This window comes from Ornithodoros turicata, chromosome 5 (assembly GCF_037126465.1).
Source record: "Ornithodoros turicata isolate Travis chromosome 5, ASM3712646v1, whole genome shotgun sequence".
In the NCBI taxonomy this organism is placed as follows: Eukaryota; Metazoa; Arthropoda; class Arachnida; order Ixodida; family Argasidae; genus Ornithodoros; species Ornithodoros turicata.
The window spans coordinates 47,943,624-47,970,080 of record NC_088205.1 but is presented as its reverse complement, the minus strand read 5'-3'; the positions used below and the strand labels follow the sequence as shown (position 1 = coordinate 47,970,080).

The window sequence follows — 26,457 nt, the reverse complement described above, 5'->3', positions numbered from 1 at the left end:
GAGCCTCAGCTTTTGTAACCTTTTTTCAGCAAGAAGCCACTTAGGTGTTTGTTACGACCGGTTTGGCCGGAGCGGAAGCTTCAGACATCATTTACAGGGTTGCCAGGTAGCGAAAGCTGCCCGTAACCAAATTTTTAGCTCAGGTAGCCAAAATGTACCCAAACTGGCATATTTTTTTGTAGCCAAAAATGTAGCCAACGGTCCACGATGTATACCTCTTGCTTTTTCACCGTGGCTCTCGTGGTGAGTTTGACTGACCAACTGCCTGAAATGTTTCAGAGTGCTGCTCTTTGCTAGCCACTTTCCTACTAAAGCCCCACTGGTTGTAGGCAACTCTTCTCCCGACCTCTAGACAGGGAATGTGCACTATATGTGGAATTTCTTGCATGTAGTATATATGACGTGATGCGGTATCAAATATGTAGATGACGTGAGGTAGCATCTATAGTATAGAAATAATTAAATATATACAAGAGGGCTGCTTGAGCTGCGAAGGCTTGAATTCAGTTACCAGAAACAGAGAGAGCACCTTATGAGTCATTACTGCATTCCCCCAGTTGCGCACTGCACTCTCCATCCCTGTAGAGTAATTATACATCACTGCTGAACTTGCCGAGAGGTCGTAGACGTACCGGTGTTGAACTGGACGTGGTGTTGTGTGGACACCGGTTTTTTGTTTTGTTTTTCGGGCAGCAGAAAGAGATGAAGCATGTTGAGGACACCTGAGAAAGTGTGTTTCGAAAGCCCGCATATATTGTTTCCTTGCACTATGCGGGACTGCTGAGTAGGAACTCGGAAGAGTAGCCAAAAAATAGCCAAGTAGCGAAGTCCGTTTTCCAGACGCAAAATGCAACCGAAAGTAGCCCAATCTTGCAACTCTGGCACATCAAACGAAGGCTGATCGACACACTTGTTGAGGTTGTGTTCGTTTCTGTCTTGAAGAACGATATGAGGCTTGCCTGGGAGGCAGCCCCAACTGCTTTCACCGCTGACAGATGCCTTTTGGTCACAGAATGACTAGGTACCACAGGTTTTCCCCATGTTGCTCAAGGAGAATTTCTTCCTGCACTTCCTGCGGACGGCACTGTACGGGTCGTTTGACACGGGTTGAATCCAGCTAGTGAACTCTAATAATGCTGGATTCATCTGGTCCACACTGAAGTACACTTCCTTGTTTGAGTCACTGTCACTCCCACAATGCTTAAACTCAAAACAGAAACGACTTACTACAATGCATTCGCGGCCCCTGAAGCGGCGCTTGCAAAACCACGTGCCACCCACGAGCCCATGAGTCAATCCCTCTTTCCCACAGAAAAGACTGAGAGGAGCCTTTTCTGTGTCCGGCCCTTGTTTCATGCTTTGCAACTGCTCTCCCCAACAACGCAGTGGCATGGCCGATGAACCGTGTGAATCTGCACTCTCCTCACCGCAAGCTGCACTCTTCACTATGTCGTGCCCTCCGTGTCAAGACATTTTCTCTGACTTTCAGAAAATTTTATCAGTTTCCGTAACAATTCCCTGACATTTCCAGTCGAATCGAAATTCCTCGCTAATTCCCGGGTTTCCAGCTTTTCCCTGTTGGTAGACGCCCTGTCAACTATACTTGTACCTAGCTGCCTTGCAGCCCTTAAAATTGCATTTATTGTCTGCCAAAAAATTCTCATAATAGGTGGGTTCGTGTATTCAAGAACAAATTTTGCCAGTAAGACAAACTGACGTGTGACTCTTCACCAACCATTCATGCAGTTTCAAAGTGCGCCAGAAAAGTGCTTACTTTTTCTTACTGGTAAACTTCTTGTCGATGAGGTATTCGGCTGCAGACTGGAAGTCATCAAACGTGTTCTGCTTTTCAAAGTGGCGGCCAGCATTGTGCCATGCTTCTCCATACTCTCTAATACGAAACATTATACAGGTCAGTTTTTAAGTCAGTCAGTTAGTAAGTTTAAGTATTAAAGATAGCTTGAACATGGTGACACACAAGTAAATTAAGACACATACCCTCCTCCTCTAATATTGGCAACAGCATAGACGAAGCCCAGGTGCTGAATGGCAAGAATGCGTGAAGCACTGAAGAAAGGTTGGATACTGTTATTGAATCCCCCATACCCATAGAGTAGACAAGGAGCTTCGCCAGCCAATTCCTAGACAAATAAGATCATGAACTTGGACCTACAGGTAATGAAACACTACTACACCATTTAGAATGAACTCCTCCAGGGAAATGCAAAGTACATTAAGTTTGACTTACAAACAGCTTATGACTACAAGAGAAGTCACAACTAATTTATCTCCCTCTGGTAAGCTATACAGTACACAATAATAATTGTGGCAATTGGGGCAATAATTTTGTGCACCTGAAATAGCATTGCCACTGTATCGCGATTCCTGTACGTCATAAGTGTCCACTATCAGGTGGGGCTGCGATGCGCTATCGTACCTTCTGTCAACCACAATTACAAAGACGCGTTGTCTCATACTCTCCAACATTGCATTTTGCGCGGCCGCAGACATCTCATCAATGATGGCAGTGGTCTTCTTCCGTCCACACCAGTGGCGCTTCGCCTCGTCACATTTTAGGAACATCTTTCAGAACGGCGGTCACATGCGGTCACTACGCTCCGCGGCTGGTTGTGCTCAACCAGAAAACCCATGAAAAGGCACTTGGCACGCGTGAGGAACACCTGTAGGTATTTTTTTCTTTTTGGAGAGCACCATTGGAGGTGACGAAACTATCGTACGCAACTACACTCTTAGAAATGAACTTCACCACATAGCACGCTCCTAGCCAACCATCAACCCGAATGACAACATTCTCGCCCCTGATTTGTTGAAAACGGGAGGAAGAGCCTATTTTGTGCCATTATGCACGGCACAAAATAGGCTCCTCCTCCCGTTTTCAACAAATCTAGGGCGAGAACGTTGTCATTCGGGATGATGGTTGGCTAGGAGCGTGCTATGTGGTGAAGTTCATTTTTAAGAGTGTACCGACGATAGGATGATAACACGTCTTCTCAAGAAACACGGACGCAATGAAACACTCGGTCTGGCGCGCCCTCAGCCACTGATGGTCATGCCATGAAACACGTTTGTCTAGTTCTTCAGGAATGTGTTTGAGGAGCTTTTAAAGGAAAATGAAGAAGAAAAGCCCAATGCCCCAATTTTCCGGGAGATTGGAGGGCGTGTCCGTACAATCGAAAGACTGAACGAAATTCGGGAGTCTTCCGGATAATCCGGGAGAGTTGGCAGGTATGAAGCTCTCATTCTTTTTAGATATATATTTATTCCTATTTGGTTTCGGTAAGACATACCGTGTAAGTAGTAATTCTCGTGAGTATATCATTTTTTCTTCAACTTCGCAAAATTAAAATCACACAAAGTAAGTGACACCTCATCAACGTTACCGCGAAATTAAGGTCCTGTGAAATATTTCCCAAATGGCCTCCTGTCGAAATTCATGGTTATTGAGACCACGAAGTCTAGCACTTTTACTATATTTTGCTTTCAGAATCATCTCAGAGACATGTGTAGGTACAGAACGAACCACTGCATCAATGGCTGCACTATGTCTTGGCATTAGAACATGCAGTCATCGAGAAAGAAATCAATCAGATGCTGCCCAAAAGCATAGTCCAATCAACATGTAGCCTCTGAGATATCATCTTTTCTCAGTGGTTCTTGAAAAAATGAAAGACAGCAGTGTTTGTTTTTGCATTGACCTCTACCAGGTCAACAAAATCACACAGAAAGAAGAGTTGCTCAATGCTTAGGACATGCTTGGTCTCTTGATTTCTGATAGGGGTAGTGGTAGAAGTCTGCCCTATGGTAGAAGACAAGCTGAAGAGAGCTTGCACCATAAAAGATGGTTTCTTGTATTTGATGTAATGTCGTCTAAGCAATGTAACACTCCCGCTACTACCCAAGGTATGATGGGTACTGTCGTACATGGTATTCGCTAGAAAACTTGCCTTTGCTCTCACCATGACATTTTTTTTTCATAGTTTTCTGACCACATTTGGCACTCTCAAGCAGCATTTGGGTGCACCTTCAACTCAAGACCAAACAAATGCCACCGTAGAGAACCAAAATGTTATGGCATGTTGTTCCTGGGAAAGTAACTCCCTTAATCCCAACGAAGTAAAAGGAGGGTTTCTTGTCCCCACAATGTCAGAAGAGCTGCGCAGTTTTATGTGCCTCTTCTCGTACCTCTGGGGGATCGTTTGTGAATTTGCTGCACCTACCACAACACTTCTTTGTCAAAACAGCCCTTCTCATTGGTCACCACAGAGTGCAGCAGCCTTCCCCCTCCCCCCCCAGTCGAGAACATCCTGACATCTTTCTGTACACTTAATCATTTTGACCAAGCTGCACTAAGAGCTCCAGGATGTCCATGACATTCTTTATAAACAACATTATCATCCTGATAGTTGGTCCATGCTCGCTCCTCGCTGCACCAAAACTAAGCTGATACAAAGTACAGTCGAACTGCAAATTTCTTCTTTTTTTTTTTTTTTTGATTGCGTGTTAGCGCCGCGAAGCAACTGTGGCTATGAGCGGCGTACAGACGTGGACAGATGGAGTGAGGACAGCAGGAAGGAGTGGGGGACAGGGGGGTTAGTATGCGTCCTGGGCCGACTTCAGGGGGAACTGTGCCGACATTCGTCCGGAAAGTCTTCGGAAAACCCAGGGAAAACCTCAGACAGCACAGTCGGCGGTAGGATTCGAACCCACCACCTCCCAGTCTTCAGCACGACCTTGGCTACCACCAACGAGCAGACGCCTTAGCCCACTCGGCCATGCCGCTGGTAAATTTCTTCATTGTACTCGAATTTCGTATTAACAGAACATGACTAAAAATAGCTGATATCGCTGCTAAAGTACAAACGAAACCGCGTGCAACACTATAATAAGATGTAACCAGACTCAGAACCCCAGAGAAGCATTGCACAGAGCATATTTATTTGAAATAATCATTTATTGTTTGTTGTCTAGTCGTGATGGGATTGCGTATGACAATCTTGCCCACCTTGTTGAGACAACTAAGTCCTTTACAAACGTCGGCCTCTGACGACGCTCGGTTCTCAAGAAGGAAGTCCTTTAATGCCTGCGCCATGTTCAGAGCCTTGGAGCTCGTAATCTGACACTTCTGCATGCATTCTCTCTCGTCGCCATTGTTGTCACTGAACGTCTCCTCCATCTCCGCACTGTCCATTCTGTGCTGCGTGTTGACTCTGGCAATGATGTCGTCATCAGAAAGTTCGATGTTCTCCCATGCTTTCAGAATTGTTGACATCGTATTGGCAGGAATTCCGTACTTCTCTGCAACGTTCTTCTTCTTTGTGCATCAGTCCACGTCTCGCAGGATCTGCAGCTTTGTTTCCAAGGACAAAGCTACTCGTTTGCCGGTCATCGCGTTGTCTTGCGTCTCACGTGTCTGATGTGCAAAAACCACACAGGAAACGAACTGTGCATGCCATGGGGAGAGGAATTAAGTGCAGAGGTGGGGGTGCTGCAAGGAGGAATGAGCACATCTCCGACAAAGATGAGGACAAGCGTCTCTGCCTCTGCTAGTGATTCATCGGAAGGCCAAGATTAGATTAGTGCCCGAGAAGAAAACTAAACGACTTTGTAATAACCGATGGACCCACAGAAAATAGCTTAGTTGCTTTGTACAAAATATAACTCTATCGAAACAAAGCGTGGCGAACCAAACGCAAAATCAACTTCGCAACAAGCGAAAATTCGCTGTAACGAAGTTCGCTATAACGAGGTTCGACTGGGTGAATGCAGATAAACCATTTACACATGCAACTCATTGCCTATTTGACTGACAATGTGGTGCATGATGGCACTTTTATGTGTGTGCATGCCACGACCTACTAGATTATAACAGCCATGTCATAGGCACCCCTTCCCAACACTGCATTTGGAAGCTAGTGGTGCAGATACTTTTTTTTTTTCTATTCATTACAGAATTTTTATTTAAAAAAAAACTAGCAGAGCAAAATAGACGCCGTTTTAGCAGGTGGGTTATATGGCCAGGTGAACACCCTGTAGGACAGCATACGAAACTACTGGACGACTAATTACTAGCCAAAATTATTTAATTAACTTATTAAGTAGATGTTTTCTGGGAAATGCGAGATAGCAGAATTGGAGCCAGTCATTATTCATATCCACGGTCCTTATTAAATGCCCTGTGAACTCATACATACAAACATGCGAACATACTTTGAAGCAAACGTACTTTGACATATAAATTTTCAAATTTCACTATGCAAATGAGCCGAAACCAGAACTACATGCTTTTCAAGCACAGACACAATGCAACTTCGCCTTATCTGAGTTGGATAGCAGTCTATCTGGCCAACAGGTTAGCGCAAATTCCAATCAGCCACATCACTCCAAAGCATGTCGCCATCTCACATGGATTGCTTGTCGCTCTCTCTGCACTCGAGTGGTGAGTAGTTCTAGTTTCAGCTCATCTGCATAGCAAAATTTGGCAATTTATCTCACAGTATATTCGCTTCCCAGGGTGCTTAATAAGGACGATGGATTTGATTAATGACTGGCTCCAATGCTGCTATCTAGCATATCCCAGAAAACATCTAATTAACAAGGTAGTTATTTAATTTTAGCTAGTTAGTCATCCAGTAGTTGCATACGCTGTCCTACAGGATGTTCGTCTCTATTTTGCAGCATCTATTTTGCTCTGCTAGTTTTTTTTAAAGGGGCACTAAAATGCAAAAACAACTTGCTCTCAAATGAAAGTCCGTGTTTCAATTAGTATAATGCAAGCTAAATTAGTTCACACAGCATTACCGTTTAGAAGAAACATGCAATGACAACAGAGCCGTCTTTGGCGGCAACGAATGGGATCCCCAGGAGGCAAAGATTGGCGGCATCCAATGAGACAGCAAGCAGGAGAAACGCGCGCATGCCTATCGTGGCCGTGTGGATTTGGAACGGGTCCGATCATAGTGTTCCGTATATGCGCGTCATGATGCGCACTGCGGCATTTTTCAATACCGATTCACTGAATTGTAGATCACAACAGTTCTCGCGAATGTTCCACTGACAACATTTATCTTCACGTCCTTCGGATAGCGACGCCAGTCCGCTTCGCAACGCGCGCTGTGTTTTTCGCTTAGACTGCTCCATGCCGTGGCACGCAAGTGCATGCGCAGCATGGACTAAAAACACAGATGCACGAGCTGAAACCACGTTCACTGCATAGCGCCGAAGCAAGAAAGGGTCCGGTATAATTTCGACTGTAGCTCCGTAATGGAATCAAAGTTTTGAATCATGATAACAAGTACGAAATCGACATAGCGTGTAACGTAATTTGAAGTGAACTTGTTTAGCATTTTAGTGCCCCTTTAATAAAAATTCTGCAACAAATTAAAAAAACACCCTGTATAGGATAGGACCTGCAGATGTTCCAGCTGGACTTACATTATTGTCTACATGACTTTCACGTCAATAGCAAGAACATTACTCCATCTTCTATTACTGGTTTACCCAATCCCTCGGAACAGCCCCATCGTCCTTTTGAACATTTGGGAACTCATCTTCCATGGATATCCTATTCTACAAATGCTAACTTGCAACCACTGGGTGGTCATGGTGATGACAACAAGCTGCTCCCAAAGTTTTAACACCGTAGTGGTGTTGAAGGTTCCAAGGCCAATAGCGATCACATGACTTGAATCATTCCTAGAAGTACTGATGTATTATGGCAGGTTCCATCCTGGAGTTGGGATGTTATTAGCTCCACTGTATAAGTTGTTGATAAAGGTTGTTGAGCTGTTCCACCATGCAGCACCAGTGACAACAGCACTGCGTACACAGGATGCTTCACCTAACACACACACACACACACACACACACACAGACACACACAAAAAAAGTAGTTATAAAAAGTCTACTTGTCTGAGCACTATGGGGCTCAACACTATTTATCTCGGGGGAGATTCTGTCATCACTTCCGAGCACTTTCCCCAAATTTACTTTGCGAGATATTGAACTTTCCCAATTGATCCCTCAAATTCGCAAGTCAACCTCACATTTTTTTTTTACAGGAATGGAAAGCGTCACGCTTTAACCGGTCAATCTAGATTGACATTTAGATTGTCACGTAGATTTTGACAGCAGATTTTACATCAGCAATGTAAAATCAGCTTAGATTTAAGCAGATTTTATGTTGCTGACTAGCAACGTTCAAGAACGTTGGATTAGAGCGAGGCTCAAATTGTCAGCCGCACTCACTGACATCCGAATGTAGTTTGTCAATGGGGTTCAAAAACAAGCATCAGAATTTCAAGTTCTCTGAGTTACCACCTTCCTCCCACATTTCACAGAACTTTGCCAAGTGTGGCCAAGGCATTCTAAGCTTTGCACGAAGCCCTCCACCATTAAAAATGCACAGATCACTGCAAAAATGAATGGTCTGCTGCCACCTGACTCTGAAACACTCATCCAAAGCTTAGTAGCATTCACTGCCCAGCAACGAGAAAGGGGAGCAGACAAGCAGGCACCATGCACGTGCAAGCAGCGGGTTCACTGCTATTGCTTTTCTTTCTTTTACATATATTTTGGTAGAAATGAAAAGAAAGAAACTAGCCTGCGTTCTTTGTGGCCAAGAAGCGCAAAAGACAAAAGAAAAAGCAAAAAGAAGTAACTTTGCCAAAGTTACCTAAAAGTCACAAGTTCTTCCACAAAAGTGCCGTGCTAATTTAAAAGTCACCCAGAACACTGTCATTTCTATGTCAGTATTGCTCAGAAAGGTTTACAGCGAGTTTGTGTCTCCCTTACTGTGGGTTGTTGTTGGGTCATTTGCTTACCAGCATCACAGAGAAAGAAGACTAGGAGGTGAAATAGCACTCTCTCCTGCAACCAGAGTATATACGAGGAGTGCGTGCTCCATGCCACAGTGCCGTGTATGCCAATGGGAGTCTGGCCATTAGGAGGAGCCTAAAAAAGAGGCTCGACCTGTCAATCAAACTTAGGCGCATTTCATTGTTACCGTTTTCCATGGGAGCTGCCATGACACCAAATTTTCTCCAAGATGGAGGATGGTGCTTGGAACGGCGAAGCGGAGATTTCTTGACAAAAAATTTTCACAGACTACTTTAATTTCATACTGTGAGTATATATCCTCATGTACGCATCTGCAAAATCAGCCTCAACTTTCGCTCCGCCATCATTATTTACGCGAAAATGGGATGTTTCATCGCTAACGTTAGGCCTAGTTAAGACCGTGATACCAAGAAAATAGCAAGAAGGACGACCCTTATACGTAGGATTTTGCATTATATAATTGCATTTTATTTATACATACATCTTTGCTCATTTTTGATTCGATCTACTTACATTACATGATTTAAAACTTCATACCGGCAATCGTCTGCTACGAAGAAGCGGTTGTACCGTTCTCCTGGCCAATCACTTCTGCCAGCAACCATTACTGCAATTGGGTCAGCACTTTGTTAGGCCAGTATGCAGATTCTACACCAAAGCTCGTCATTACACTTAGATGCACCTAACAGTTTGAATTTTGTTCTGAGTACATCCCTTATGGACCCTACAGTGTTTTTGTATTTTTACCTTTTACCTATTCACAATTACTTTGGAAGGCGGACGCTAATGCTACTAATTTCGGATACAGTCCAAAGAAGTGTAAAAAGCAACACATTAAAACCACTGAGAAAGTTTCTCCATGGTTAAAACATGTGAAGTAAAACGATGAATGCTTTCGCGGTCATCGCGCTCCCGTCGTCTGCTCGACAGAACCAAGAGACGATCGAACAGAATTGTTTACAGTTGATTTCGCTGAACAAGAAGCACTATGTAGTTGAAACGCACGATGTTTATTGTCAAGATAAACATCGTTCACGTTCATCAGTTTGTATTCATCCGTAGAGGCTGCCACAGGACTCGCATGGCTATTCCCATAGCTTTCCATGCAAAAGTGCAAAACAGAAGATGGCGCTGCCTCGCCATCTCTTGCGTAAAGCCATCAACTGCCACTTTTCTCTCCCCCACCGTGACGTTCTCTGGTCGCATAGTCGCATGCCGGCACTTGCTTCTATGGGCAGTTTCACCTCCTAGTCTTCTTTCGCCATGACCAGCATTAAACTGGTTTGTCATACCTCCGTGGCCTCCAAGTTACTTCATGCGAGATCATTACACAGTAGGCTGGAGAAGGTGAACCCCCAGGGGATACACAGAAAGTTGAGTGTATGTATCCACTAATTAACTGTGATTGAGCTCACGCTACTTCACTTACAAGTTTGCATAACAAAAGTAGATACACTCACTGATAAAGATTAGAGCCGAGCGAATACCAAAATTCCCAAATCGAATTGAATACAAATATCTCACAAAACTGAATTCAAATTATTTTTTTCAATTTCACAGTTTTGTGCGCATTAGAAGTACTGCTCCTGATGGGTGAGCCTTCAGCTTATCAGTCAGAATAAAATATCAAAGAAAATAACCCCTTCCACTTCGGATATTGGAACAAACATTACATCACTGGGATGTGCATTCTCTAGTTTAAAATAGACCAGAAGCCAAGAATCATGCTTAATAAAAAGAAGGATAGCACTGGCTTACATAACAAACAAAGTAACAAAATTTGTCTGGACGTTTCGACGTCTATGCAGACGTCATCATCAGCAAAGAAACAACAGCGCGCGAGTCCTTAGGTCTTATAACAATCTGGCAGTGGCCCCACTCAAGGAATCTTCTCACTCCCCATCTTTGTTCACGTGCCAGAGTGGTGACATTGTCGAAATTGAATGTGTGCTGGTTTTTTATCACATGCTCCACGAGTTCTGCGCAGTGATTATCAGCTGGAGGCTTCTTTATCTGAGCTTCGTGTTCTTTCAGTCGTGTGGCCAGCTTTGTTCCTGTTTCACCGACATAACACGTATCGCAACCGTCACAATCTATTCGGTAAACGACACCCGATTGGTACAAATGGGGCACAGAGTCCTTGGGGCGAGAAAGCAACGTGCGTAAAGTACGGCGGGGTTTAAATGCAGTAAAAATGCCAAGTGGCTTGAGTATCCTTCGTACTGATTCAGAGAGTTTGCGTACATATGGGATGCAAATAAAATTGTCACGGGCAGCCCGTTCGCCGTTATTACAAGTGGACTCAGACACTGTGTCAGAAACGAAACGATGGGGGTAATGATTTCTAGAGAGAATGTCACATGTCAAACGCGTCAATGCGATTAAAAAGTGACCTGACAGCCGCACTTTTATGTTCTGGTGCATGATAGGAGTGGAAATCTAAAACCGAACCAGTGTCACAGGGTTTGCGGTAAACCGAGGTGCATTAAACCGAGGTGAGAAGATTCCTTGAGTCATGGCACATACACTATGAGAAGAGTTCCTGTAACAACCATAAGGGGCCACTGCCAGATTGTTATAAGACCTAAGGACTCACGCGCTGTTGTTTCTTTGCTGATGATGACGTCTGCATAGACGTCGAAACGTCCAGACGAATTTTGTTACTTTGTTTGTTATGTAAGCCAGTGCTATCCTTCTTTTTATTATTCTCTAGTTTGTTTGCATTTGTACTTCCTATACTTTTTACAAACTAGAAATATTTCCCTTTATTACCATGTAGAGCTCTGGAAGTTGTGCATACATTTTTGGGGACCTCTAACGTACAATGTACGTAGAAAGGGAACTGACCAGGGATCCTAGGATTCCGTGGTCGCAGAAAAACATGGATTTTGGGCACAGAGAAACGTGGATTTGGTTACTCCTCACAGAAAAATGCATGTTTATCATTTGTAAATGGCACATAAATAATCAATAGTCGCAAAACTCGTTCTGTGCTACAGAGAAACAGGATTTTGAGGCTGAATCATGAGGATAACAAGTACGGATAACAAGTAACGATTCGAATATGCTGAAATGTACGCTACACTTCCCCGAAGGACGCTGGCAGGAATGGAAATAACCCAGCACCAAAATAGTCAATCCGATAGTCCTTTGGGAGGCCCTAGCTCAACATACTCCAACACCCTCTCAGATTGTGATACTGTTGCTGAAAGTCCCAGTCTCATCTGCTGATGTGGAGCAGAGCTTCAGCAAGCTGGGAACTTTGTTCCCGCCTCAACATTAGCGCAAAACCAGGAGAATGTCGCTGGGATGCTCGAGATACACAGTAAGTAACATGGAAGTAGCCCCATACCATGTGTAGCCGTATCCTTTACCAACACCACGATTGTGCGAGTGATGGAAATGACTTCTCAGTGTCACAAAGTCAGTATGCTATGCTCCTGCTTTCAGTCTGCTATCAACTCTGCACTGACACCGCATCGACGCATAGCCGCCCCACGGAACGCAACGATGACAATGTTGATCGAGAAGATTATGTTTGGGTTAGCATAAAATGCAACACGTTGCCACTCCTATTGCAATGCTATCAGGTCAAACTGCATCAAAGCTTCACCTGGGGCCATATTCTCATCAAGTAGTCGACATCGATTACTTTGTGTCTCGATTGTCATCGGACGTTACGTGAAGAAGACATGAAGAACAGAGATGAATGTCACGCGCCCTCAACTAATAGTCGAGCAATTGATCTTGCACTCTTCATGCTTTATCTACTTTATCACAAAGATTGCACGATCAAGAACTCTGCCATTGGTTGAGGGCGCATGATATTCATTTCTGTTATTTACGCCTTCTTCAAGTAACGACCAGTTACAGGCGAGACACAAAGTAACCGAGGTCGAGTACTTTGACAAGAATAGGACCGAGGTGCTTCACCTTGTTTCAGAAAATATTTGAAACAAATTCGAAAACTACGAATATTCAAAATCGCGTACAGATACTCTTTGAATAGCATTAGCTACTTGATTCAAATTTGAAGTTTCGAATATCTGCACAGCTCTAATAAAGATAACAGAGGGCAAATGAGCACTTCTGTAGGTGAAAAACAGTATGCCAGTGATGACTTTCTAAAGAAGCAAGTCCTAAAAGTAGCAGTACCATGTAGACAGTGGTTAATATGCTTCAATAATGCATGAAGGCTAGTTTGTGATTACAGCGTCTATGTCAAGTGCATAAGTATAATATTTCTCGTTCGAATTAATATGTTAGGAGTCTCAACGCCCCCTCCATAAAAAATGACGAAAAACGAAAGCAACTACTTGCATCTGTGGGCAAAAGTATTTGGTAAGTTTGTGTACAGCAGTTCCTGTGCTAAGGATTCAAAATCTGCTGTCACTGTAGACAGACTCAAGATCTTGAGGCAGAACACAAGCATTTAGTACAACTGCAGACAAGCAAGGGAGGTATACCTTTCTTTTCACAATGAACATTGGAACTTTGCACCCATCTTTGCTCTCGTAGAATTCTTGCAGGATCTCAAATTTACTGGCGTCATATCCAGGGAGTATTATTTCTTTAAAAACCTATAGTAGCATGGAAAATGTTCTCCAATAAATATTTTAGACATTCTGATGCTAACTGACAGCATTTCTTACCTTTGGTGTGAGAGGTTCCTGAGTGAGATCACAATGGTAGATGATGCCGGGTGTGAGGAATGATGCAAACAGGAAGAAAACCTGAAAATATAGAACGAGTCAATTTTTTTTTGCATATATGGGTTATGGTAGACCTTCTTCAGCAAGCTTTCACTGCATTCTTGCAGCTAAGTCAGGCAAGAAAGTACCATAGCCTACTATACTTGAGAATGCCTGTTCAAAGGTACTGAGACCAAAGCTGTTTCTGGCACCCTTCGCAAGATGCGCTGCCTCTCTAGGACACAGCGCAGCGATCACGGTGCTTTTCTACGAGCGATGTTGCAGCGCAAAACTCATTTTATGTGGCATATTAAAGAACTTTTAATCCTGTAACATAAACTAGGGCTTATGATAGTTAGCTGATCACTTGATAAAATAATGTCACTTGATGATAATGATAGAATAATGTCACTCGATGATAATGATAGAATAATGTCACTTGATAAAAAAATGTGTGTTGCATTATTGTCGAGACTGAAGATGATGAAAGGCACAAACGCCGGGATTGCAAAAACATAGATTTCGTGGCAGTAAGAGGCTTTACATCGAATTGTAGCAGACGTTATGAAGCAGAGAGATGATCCGAGCATGGCATGTGGTATCATCAGTCTGACACTGACAAGTAACCTGACAAGTAACACTGACAAGTAACCACTTGTCAGTGTTTCGTTTGTACGCTGTTGTACTGCACTAGTTAGCACATTATTTAATACTGTTCATAGATTTTTACATTTACAATTTTTGCCATGTCGTTCTTGTTGGTTACTCCAAATGCAAAATTTGTGAACAGTGAGCAGAAAAAAAGTTTATAAGTAGCACCTCCAACAACTTTCGGTGATGTATGTCGCCCAGGAACGGAGCGTTTCAATACTTCGCGTTCCCTTAAAATAGGAATTGGCATTTTTTGCCATGAAACGTGATATTCAATCAATGAGGAAGTAGTAATATTCAGGAAGTAAGAACCGCTGCCATTGAAATGAAGCTGAACCATTGTGCACCCACAGGGAGTATAAGATGCAAAGTGTTCGAATAGACCTCTACCAGCGAAACGCCATCATGACATTGGTAGACAGGCTGAAACCAAAAGAAATCGGAAGGAGAGGGCTGGGTTCCACAAACGGGCACTTGTTCTCTGCCTCCCATTGAACGAAAAGCAGGACCAAGGGTCGCGTCCCTTTAAGGGACCATATCGTAATCCCCTCAAGACCGTGGCTTTTGGGCGCAACCTTGTTCACCTCTAGCTTCGAGCGTAGTTCAATTCTATCAAATTTGTGGCGCTGTTGAACACTATGACATCATTTGTTTACAAACAGGGAGAGGTCTATTGTTGGACATAAATGAAAACAATCTAAGCATGTTGCACTCCTCCGCAGGCAATTCAAGGTCTAACTCAACTGCTCATGCGCGCTGCACCTGCGTAATGCTATTTTGTGTCCGAAATAACTTGGAAGTAACTCGTTCTTTTCTTTAAGTAACTCAGTAACTGCGAGTTACGTTTCAGGCTGAAGAACTTTGTTATTAACTTAGTTACATTTTTCACACGGTAACTTAACTTGTAACGAGTTCTTTTTGATGGGTAACTTCTCAATCTATGGATATGACAGTGTTGGATATTTTTCTGCACTGGAGGCCTCATACAGGGGCTTCAGTGCACAAACAAGGTCAGAGGCAGCTTTCTATTCCTCTGCTGTCAGACAGTCAACAGAAGTATTAGTAGAAGTTGCAAGTTAAACTGCAACGGGTTGCTTCAAATCTAAAAGTCTTGCCAGCATCAAGTACTGACTGTTCCACCGAGTTGGAACGTCCTGTATGAGGCACAGTTGAGGTTTGTTCATTTGTTTGAGCAGGCATTCAAGCCTGTGTGAGGCTGAGGGGCTACGCTTATAGTGTTCTACGATTGCCCTTGCTTTCTTGCAAACTACTGTAGCACCTGGAGTTTCTGCAAAGGCATCAGAGATGGCCAGCTGTAGTGTGTGAGCAAAACATGCCTTCTCAGACCATGGCAGCTGCCTCGCAGCTGCTCCCATGTTGCGGCGATTGTCAGTCACAATGTACACTCTTGGATTTTCAGGTATGCCCCACTATACAGGGTGTCCTAGAAAACGTGTAATTGAATTAAAAAAAGAAAACTACACCACATAGAATTATGCGGTCAATGGCATTTGTTCTTACTAGGTTTTTGTCACCTTCTGATGTGCATGTCATGTAACCTAAGTTTAATTATGTAAATTTTTGCGAACTGAACTCGGAAATTTGCCAAGTAAGGGTCACTTTTTTACCCCACCAATGTGGAGATCGTGCCGAATTTACTCAGATTAATGATAATTGACAGGAATATTGAGGAGCTATCGTATCGAAAAAAATAGCTGAAAACCATGCTATACGGAGCTCGCAGAGGATAGCGCGTGATGAATTTTCTAGAGAAATCATTGTCAGTCCGATGAAAGAAGGTTGGAAACCCAGCCTACACCAGCATGGTAGAACGAGATACACAGGGCTAGCTTATCGCGTCCGGCCTCGGCTGGGACCTTACCTTCCCTCTCCCAATTTCAGGTGCAGTCACTTTTTCTACAATCACTCTGGGGGCTGCGTTTCCAACCTCCTTTCCTCGAACTGACAGCGACGGCGCTCAAAAAGTCCTCACGCGTTTACTCGAGTGCCCCAAGAAGCATGATGTCCTGCTATTTTTCGCCGATAGGATAGATCCCGAATATCACTGTGAATTATCACGAACTTGACTAAATTTGGCACGCTTTTCATGTTGGTGGGGTAAAAAAGTGGCCTTTACTTGGCAAATTTCAGAGTTCACTTCACAAAAATTTACATAACTAAGGTTACATGACATGCACATCAGGAGGTGGCAAAAACCTAGTAAGAACAAATGACCGCATGATTCTAGGTGGCTTAGTTTTTTTATTAGAATTCAATGACACGTTTTTCTGGGACACCCTGTATATATAAAGTTCTTCTAGGGCTGCCGCTATATTTGAAGCAGTGTGACTTTCGGTGACGTGTCGCATGCTTAAGAGCGGTGGAAGTGATGAGGTGACAAGTCAGACTCAAAAAGCTGTGGTTCACTCATGATGTCCACATGTCATAGGTGAACACAATGACACACGTCCAGTCGGCGAAAGCCTTCTGTAACTGGCGCTCCTCTTTTTCTTTTGTGCTGCAGTACATGCGCGGCACGACAGTGCTCAAAAACGAAGTCCTTGACGGTATATCGTGACCGGGTACCGCTTCTCTTACAAAAGCCCTAAATCCACGGTCTTCCACCATGCTGAAGGGTTCCCCAACAACACCGAATATCCATTGGATGTACGATTAATGTCCTAACGTCCGTAGTCGGATTTGCCTGTCTGATGGATATCCCTCTGATGTCCAGCATGGATGAAGAAAATTTAGGGCGGAAATGATATCCTCAGGATATCCAGAAATTGACACATGCAGTGCTCTATGCCCCAACAACACGTGGCAGTCCTAAGGATATCCGATGTACGTCTGAACTCCGAGATTTGTGCCCCCCACCCGCCAGTACCACACAACTTCTTATCAATGATATCAACAGTGAGTTGCCTACCTCCAGGAGCAACTGTATCATCACTGCCTTGAAGAAATTTTTAAAGACCTCGACCAAGCAGTTCATGCTCTCGCTTAGCTGCTTCGCGACGCTTCCGAAGGTTGCTGCCAGATGGACACTTTTTTTTTACCGTCGTGCGACATAACTACGGTTGCAGGCTGCCATGCGTGCACACAATTCTTCACAGTGGGGTCACGATACTGCGCCTACAGCTCCACAGGACAGCTTTTAGCATGCAAAAACTATTGCAGGAGGGAAGAACGCAAATGTGCAATAGTAGGAGCAGCAGCACTTGACAGTGACAGGCAGACGCAAACTTGTTGTGCAATGCCAGAGTGAAGAGTGCAATCATCCAGCCGCCATTGTATTTCAGCACTGTATTTCGAAACAATAGCGGTGACCACGGCGCAAGTGGCATGCAATTGCAAAACGTTCTGAGAAGCTGGTATACAGGCCAAAACTACAAATTGTAGGCTGTCATGTGGATCAAGAACGAAAATGTTTACTTCATGTGCCACAATCGCACGTTGGTTTAGAAGAGCGTGCATTTTATGATCTGCCGTCATCGGTTTGTGGGAAACCAAACACTGCAAACTCCCAGCCATCTGGCCGTCATCTTTGCGCCCCCTTATTGTCACCCCCCGTAGACGCCGACCCTAAATACTCTGAAACCTCCGAAATTACATAGGGAAGGAACTTTCGAAAGTACGACACGAGCCCGCGTCCACGACTGCACAACAAGCATGGAGAAAGTGAAAGTAGTGATGTCGATGTCGATTGCGATTGCGCAAAAGCAGACAATTCACGCGCTGCTCATTGAACTACTTATCCTATTTCCTACCTATACCCCTTGTTTCTACAAATCCTATTCCAAATCTCTTTAAAATGAATATTGCTGAGGTACTATTTGCTCATAATGTATGGTTAATTTCTGGTTTTGGACAGTCCCGCATGGTGACCACTGATCTCTATGTATAAAGGCTGGATCGCGCATGGGAGAGGGGCTCGTGGGGGAGAGGCGTGCCTTCGGGCCGCCATGTTGGTGGGCCCTAAAGTGCTGTGCGCGCCCATAGAAAACAATGGGAGGCAACAGAGATTGTGAGTATTTATTGCGCTGCAAGCATTGATCGTTGTTTGTCATCACACAATTTTGTAAGGTGCCAGTATACTGATGTATCCTAACAGTGTTTCACAGGTGTCCTGCCGTTCGATTCTTAATTACGTTATGTTTTGCATTCCGAAACTAGACCGTCACTGCGGTGCAGCGCTGGGGATTGTACTACAGCACGTTTCCCAGCCAATATTTCAACAAGAAACGACTTGAGGTTAACAACAACCATGTATATAATATCCCGTACTGCGTTCTGGACAAAAAGTGTTCCATAAAGAGCGGTCCGGGAAAAGATATACTCGCATGGCAGAAAGAGATCGTTCTGTATAGATCACAGCCGTTGTTTTAGCCGTGTATGCGTTTAGTATGATTTATATCAAGCATCGCCTTAGAAAGAGTCTTTCAGTAAACGACAGCAGTGCTTTGCCTCGCAAATATGGACACACCGAAGCAGCCCAAATAATTACTTCACGCAATTAGATCACACTCGTTAGGACAGTTAATCAGGTAGTGATGTTAATCAATTAAGTTACTTAGAAAGTGGTAACACCTCCTTGAGACACAGGACTTATCCCTTTTTGAAGTACAGCCCTTCTATGTTTGTTTGCTTCTTCCTTTGTTCTGATTATTTGCAGGCGCGGTTGTGCCAAACTCAATGTCCTTCTCCAGCACTCACATGCTAGCTTTTGTTGAATACAACTGCAGTGTGAGAAAAGCTGCTTGGGGACGGGGTCCTGCTATCCAGTGCTGACTTTGTCATGCTTGTTATGTGGAGCATGTTCCAAAAAATGCAGCTCCACGTATGGTCTTCAAATTGCAACAAGACTATTTGGAGCTTGAAACAGTTGTGATTTTGTCATTTTGGCTCTCGTGTACCCTGTATGTGAAACGCAAACAAAAAAGTCTAACACGATATGCTTTTGTAATGAAGATCACTGATGATGAGTAAAGAGAATATACGACAATGAAAAAATGGCTAGGAAGCAAGCGAGCTGGTGAAGATGATGCATAATTAAAAACCCCGAGACTAGGGAACACGAAGGGACAGACACAGCACGAAGTCTCAAACACAGCTGAAAATTTTACTTCACAAAACAAGAAATATATACAAACAGAAGGGAAGGGAACACTATTTGAGAACAAAATAGGAGGTCATTTCGGGGGAACCAGCAGTTTGTTCAAGGCCGGACCGAGGATTACGGAAGGTTTGCTGACACAGTTTCCACAAGAAGTTATGAAAAGGGTCTCTCTCAAAAGTCTTCTGTGAGGGTCCACTTCGGATGCCTTTACAATTGTTTCATCCCATAGAGGGAAGCAATCTGAGCATTCTTCCAAATGTTTTGCAATTTCAGAGTTTGAGAGTCCCGTCTGTGGAAAGTCAGCTTCTCCGTTTGAATGATGCTAGTTACCCCCATCACATGTTACTTGGTGCTTTAGATGTTTTGTTAAACACCTTGCTTCCTGGTTCACCTGAAACTAAGCCCTCTGTCCCCAAACGGGTGGCTTTACCCTTCTTTCACAAAGTGTCTCACAACTTGTTAGCCATTGCAAAGAAGTTTCAAATCAACATCGTTTTCAGGAACAACTTCCGTCTTGACCGCCTCACGCCTTTCGCCAAACCTGAAGTTTTTTGCAAGAATCACTGGAATAAATTTGTCCCCTGTTCTTCAAACGTTGTTTACCAGATCCCCTTAGCTTGTGGTTTCTGTTATATTGGTCAGACAAAACGTTGCTTAAATGATCGTTTGAGAGAGCATTCTTTAAAAGCAAAAAATAAAGCTTCAAACTCTGAAATTGCAAAACATTTGGAAGAATGCTCAGATTGCTTCCCTCTATGGGATGAAACAATTGTAAAGGCATCCGAAGTGGACCCCCACAGAAGACTTTTGAGAGAGACCCTTTTCATAACTTCTTGTGGGAACTGTGTCAGCAAACCTTCCGTAATCCTCGGTCCGGCCTTGAACAAACTGCTGCTTCCCCCGAAATGACCTCCTATTTTGTTCTCAAATAGTGTTCCCTTCCCTTCTGTTTGTATATATTTCTTGTTTTGTGAAGTAAAATTTTCAGCTGTGTTTGAGACTTCGTGCTGTGTCTGTCCCTTCGTGTTCCCTAGTCTTGGGGTTTTTACATTATGCAGAATATATGAGTTCAAGTTTATTCAATATTTTATATCATTCATTATATTATTCAACATTTTATGTCAAATTTATACAACATCAAGTTTATTCAAGTTCAAGATTTATTTCTTGCACTTATGCGTTTCAGGATACAATGAACGTGCAGGGAGGTTGCAAAAGACTACATTTATTGTTTTGTGACCTTGCTACAATGGCAATATATATTTTAGGAATGACAATGGTCAGGTGCGCTCTCTCAATTTTAGGTTGGAATGAGCAATGAATAGCATCTTCCCTCCTGATATTTTCTCATACATGCTAAATTTTAAATTTAATGTGATCGAATATGTGATAATATAATAATAATATATAAGAATATAATATGTGATAAATGAATGTGATCAACAGTAGATGTAAACAACATGAGTAGCCAGAGAAGTGCATTCTCAATAAATAATTTTCTTCTTATAGCGTATATGTGCATGCTTATTAACTAAAACAATTATCACAGTTCTCTGACAAGTTTTAATTTCTGAGAGTGTACCGTAGAGGCTGCTTAGATCTACAACAGTTCATACAAGGTATTATATACTGTGAATGCTTTTAAAAATCCGATGTGACACATATGCCTTTACTTTCTGGAGGTGCTGTGGTAGTTTGTGGGCATTACGCAGGTTCTGCATCCATTTCTTGAGTATGTCGAGGCAGCTGTGAAGTAACCTGCATTGATGATTATTATTCCAATTTTTATGGTGCATCGACAACAAAGGAAATAAGACATCAGAACATTGGTTCGGGTGCAACCAGTTAAAAATGAATATACATTGGACAAATGTTAAAACATCAGTTTAAAACATGGTTTACAATCCCTGTATCTTCTAAAAATTAAAAAGATTAAAAACTATTCTAAAAAGAATATGGGGAACTCTTCTAAAAAGAATTATAATCTCTAATTATTATATTGCTGGGTGAAGGAGCCTAAAGTCTAAGGTGTGTTTCTGATGTGAACATGTAAGAAAATATGCAAAAGTGAGAGAGGCTAACCACAGTGCGTGCACTGAGGTTGTTCCTTCCTATAAAGTAGAAACCAGCAGTGGATGAGGAACGTGATACTTACCTGTACACCCAGCCGTATCACACTGCACAGATTATTCACTGGGTAGCCCTCATGACGAAACCTGTATTGAGAGACCACTTTTGCCTTAAAAACTGCTACAAATAGCACGACACGCTACAAATTATTACTATCGTAACAAGCTGACGATACAACTCAGACACAAAGGCGTTATCCAAGTCGCGCCACACCACCGTTACATAGGATTCTTTGTCACAAATCAAACCAAGGCACAAAACAATACCAATACATGAAAAAAGGTGACAATCGTGGTCTCATTACGACGTAATACCGAACTTGTGCGCGAAGGTAATTCAAAGAAATGAATGTGGCACTTGCTTCCGCAGAGAACACCGTGTACCATGCTAGCAATGCATGCAAAAAAGCGCTAGAGTGCTTGCACATATATTGATGACAACACTACCTGTGTAGTGTAACGTGTTCTTTCAAGCATATTATGCACTCAAACTGTATTTGCCGCCGGGTAAAATGCAAATGTGCTCGATTGAACGTCGGAAGAGCGATCAAGCAACCTGCATCCAGTGCTCGTTTTGGGCAAAAAAACACTTCATAATGGTCAACTAAATATACAGAATGGACGCCTATTTATTCCTCGATGAAGAGTGACTCACCTGTATAAATTTAGGCCCTGTAACCTTGCCAGTACGGTTGGTACGACCGTAATTGCAAGAAGTTGCCATGATCGCTGCGGCGACTGTTGTGGGTACAGTAAGATGGCGGCCGGTTTCTTCACGCTCGCGCTCCCAATCCGCGATCCAGCCTTTTACAATCGAGATCAGTGATGGTGACTGGCGCAAATGCTTGCTGGTGTGAAGACATTGCAATAGACATCTGCCTGAGAAACGTCACCATGACATTGGTAGACAGACTGAAACCGAAACAAATCGGAAGGGGAGGGCTGGGTTCCACGAATGGGCACTTGTTCGCTGCATCCTATTGAAAGAAAAGTAGGACCGAAGGTCGCGTCCCTTTCAGGGACCATTGTAATCCCCTCAAGACCGTGGCTTTCGGGTGCGACCTTGTTCTCCCCTAACTTCTAGCGTAGTTCAACTCTACCAAATTGGTGGCGCTGTCAAACACTATGATGTCATTTGAAGTCTATTGGAATGCTAATACAGTAAACCCCCGATAACTCGAAGTCGTAAAAAATGGGAAAACTTTAGAAATAAGCGGGGTTTCGCGTTAAGAGAATAGCGAAAATTATGTTGCCACAATGTTACCACAACGCGCTATGTTATGAAATGTAAAAAAGAAGAAGAAAAAAAAACGTTCCTACAGTAATAGGGCTTGTAAACAATTCGAAACCATTCATTTTTCAACATCATCTGAGAGGGAAGAACACCGTAATAGCAGTCTGCTTGGCATTCGCGTCTGGGAGCAAGAAAGCATTTTCAAGCACTTCAATGCAACGCATGAGACGCTCCTCCCCGCACGTCACTACCAAGGGCATTCTGCACTCTCAACGGTTTCAGTGTCACTCAATTCACCGCTTACTGGAACATCGCCGTCGTAAAGCGCATAATCCTCGATGTTCAAGTCATCTCCCCGCAACATGCGAGGCGCATCACATGCAAGATTCATCACAGCCTCTGAACTCGTCTGCTGGCTTCGGTACGGCAATGGGAGACGAGAAACCCGCATGAACGAAACAGTTCATGATAGATGCTTGATGAACTTGCTGCCAGGCCTCTGATAAGGGCCACCTTCCGCTCCAAAGTCAGGGACTTGCATGTGCGTTGTTCAGCCATCACGTGCGAAGAACGAAACGAAACTGACGAATGCAGAGGAGGAGGAGGAGGAGTGACGTTGGGTGAAAAGGGCAGTGCTGTCAGCCTGCCGCAGCTGGCAGCATGTTGCAAGGGTGAGAGTGAGTAACTAGGACTGAGGCTTTGACCTTATCAATGTCCAGGCAGTGAGGAGACTGTTAGCAGGAACGGAGTTTATTCCGCACCATGCGTGTTGTAGAAGCGAATATAGAACTGTTGCACGCGCATCCCGCGATGCCAGTGTGGCTGTCACGGAGCTCAATAAACCAGTATATAACAGACCTTAACCTAGCATGGGGGACCGATGAATGCACGTTATCAGCAGTAGGTACGGTGACCTACGCAGTGATGGAATTTTGAGATATCCGCACTCGGGCAAAAAAAAACTTCGACTTAAAAGGGCCAAAATACATAGGAAACATTGGGACAAGGATCGGGATGCAAAAAAAATTCGAGATAACTGACATTTTGAGAGAAGTGAGTTCGAGTTAATGAGGGCTTACTGTATATCACGTTGGTGTGCTGAACATGTCGTGCTGAATGCTGAATGCGAATCGAATAATAAAGGGCACTGAATCGAATACGAATAAATATCGAATCGAGTCGAATACACGACAAATAACGCAGGGGAACCAAAACACGACGTACTTTAATTCAGAAAATACAAATACAACTGTTGCTACAGTTCAAGCTGCCCGAATTCTGTCAGTCAGACCTTGTTGCCGTGGAGAAAAACCAATTGTTCAACATGTTCAGGCAAGAGATCACAACGACGATTTGTGACAGTGCTGCTGCAGGTAGAGAAAAGTCGTTCGGTGTCAACCTGCGTTGCTGGTATGGAGAGGTACCTTCAGGCTGCTCTTGCAAAAAGGGGGATTTCTGATTTCCAGTTGTACCCCACTATGATAGAGGATTTTCTTGTCGAGGGAGAAGGGGTGACTCCAAGTACTGACACAGCTGGTCATTTATTGGTGCCACTTGAAGGTACACACTTTTTGCGTTGCCAGTTCTTCAAAGATGCCCCACACAGCCGACTTCTCTGTGCCTTCTACATTCTCTTGACAAGCAAGAAATCTTGCAGGTTCCAAAGGGTCAGAAAAATCCCTCTCAGCAGTTGTGCATATCAGTGTCTTGATGTAGCTCTTTTCTGTTCCAGTTAAGTAACAGATATCTTTGAACCTTGGGTCAAGTACAGTAGCTAGAACACAAAGAGGAGTTGTCTTGTAACTGGGGAATCATGTTTTTAAGGATAGTTGCAAGTTCTTTCCAAAGGTGGCACTTTCATTGTCTCCACATGCCAGTTCTTTTTCGAGTACACTGTGCACACGGTGCAGAAGAGGGATAACTTCTGATTCTTCAAAGATCGAACGCAGTTCGCACTCCACGTGCTCTTTAGCTTCCTTAAACATTTCTGGCACAATGGATCTTGAGAAAGTCATACGTGCTGGCACAACATATTCGGGAACGACGCCGTTCAAAAGACTCCTGAACGCCTGTTCTTCAACAATACTGTAGGAGTGCATGCCTTTTACAATGAACGAGGCAACTTTCTCTGTTATCAAACAAGCCCACTAGGAATTCTGTCCTAGTTTCGGTTTGAAACCACTGAATGGCGCAATGTCGTCTTGCGTGTGGAGCTTGTTCACTGCGGGATGAACGATTGCCGTTTGCGACTTCAAACCTTCAGAGCATTCAAACTCAGAAGGATGTTGTCCTAAATGGTTCAGAAGCGGAGTTGTTGTTGCTGTCGGCGTCTATAACAAGGCGCCACACGTTGAACACTTTGACTCTCCATTACGCCGCATGAAAAACTTCCAAATGAGGCTCCTTCAAGCCCCATTCGGTTCATCAGTAGCACGGGCAGTTGCCATTCAAGTCAGCAAGAAACCACCAGCAGCATGCAGATTGACTAGGCACAGCGCGTGTCGCCAGACGCGGCGCGTGTGCAGCAGTTCTTGCGATGGCGATGAGCCCATCTCGGAAAACAGCTTTGGCAGTTGTTTCTTTCAGCAATTTCTCCCCAAAAATTTCGTTCGTAAATCGAAGGATTGACATACGTTTTTAAACTGATGTTACAAAGGCAAACTGATTACATGTGCACAGCGGTCATTTTGATAAAGACAACGTGCATTATTCGAAAAAGTATCGAATATATTCGAATACAGTTGAACCTCTATATAACGAATTTGTAAATGCTTACTCTTTGTTTCGTTAAATCGAGATATTCGTTAAATGGAACACGCCAAGTTAAACGAAGATGGCCGCCGCACTACCAGCGCTGCGCGTTCCGCAAAACGTCATTTGTCATGAAACAGGTACTAAGGTAACAAGGGCACAAAATATCAAGCTTTATTCATTACATAATGCTAGGTAACACGTAATTTGTGCACAGTGTCGCTCTGAGCGTTCATTACCTTCGTAACTCCGGATGAACCTCGACTGCTTTTTCCTACGCGCTCGCGTATCGAAGTTTCTTTGGTTCACTTTCACTCATGACGTCCGGAAAGAACAATAGTATGCCGCCGAAAAGAACGAGAAATGGGTACATGCCGCGTAGACGCCTGCGCCGATGGAACCTTGAACGGCAGCGGCATCATGCCCATTTTACCACCGTCAGCATTAGCGGCGCGAACAAAAAAAAAGTAATGAAAAGGCACAAAACCACAACGTACTGTCGTCGTCATCAACACAAGCAGATAAGACTTCGCGAGGCGTGAGCAAAAAATGTCAGCAATGCGTGTTTTCTTGTCCGAAAACGGGTGCGAAGAAAGCCTCGAGCCGGCGCGACGCACCGTCGCGGCGCACAGCATCGGCGCACCGATTACTGGCACAGGCGAAGCACACGTCGGCACGTTCGCGCCCCCAGCACGTGACAACCGAAGTAACCAACGAAAACTCGCGTAAAACCAACGGAGAAGGAAAGTTTCTCCTCCTTTTCGTTGTGATTAAGGGGTAAAGACACGCGCAGGAGAGCCCGGGGACTTCGTTAAATAGAAGGGACCAAACGAACGTATTTCGTTAAATCGAGCTCAAAAATACATTGGCGTCTATGGGGACGCGCTCGTGCAACGGAAATTTTTCGTTAAACGGAGGATTTCGTTAAATGGACGTTCGTTATTGAGAGGTTCAACTGTATTGCTATTCGATTTTGAATCGAATCGAATATACAGTTATTCGATTCGATATTCGAAAATTTCGAAT

At 43.7% G+C, this 26,457-nt stretch overlaps 1 protein-coding gene and 1 long non-coding RNA gene across 2 annotated transcripts in view; both read right to left on the bottom strand.

Annotated features, from left to right (window-relative positions):
• The window catches only part of LOC135394432 (prolyl endopeptidase-like), an 88,436-nt gene that overhangs the window by 11,379 nt on the left and 50,600 nt on the right, over positions 1–26,457 (bottom strand). Inside the window, exons 11-14 of the mRNA XM_064625171.1 lie at positions 13,509–13,589; positions 13,323–13,436; positions 1,999–2,141; positions 1,775–1,891 (exon numbers count right to left, since the gene is read on the bottom strand). Of these exons, the coding sequence (XP_064481241.1) occupies positions 1,775–1,891; positions 1,999–2,141; positions 13,323–13,436; positions 13,509–13,589 (455 nt within the window). The remainder of the gene's footprint in view (positions 1–1,774; positions 1,892–1,998; positions 2,142–13,322; positions 13,437–13,508; positions 13,590–26,457) is intronic.
• On the bottom strand, positions 20,864–24,771 carry LOC135394435 (uncharacterized). Its single transcript, XR_010422901.1, has 2 exons — positions 21,473–24,771; positions 20,864–21,075 (listed from the first exon to the last, which is right to left on the bottom strand). It is a non-coding gene; the product is annotated as an uncharacterized LOC135394435 (long non-coding RNA).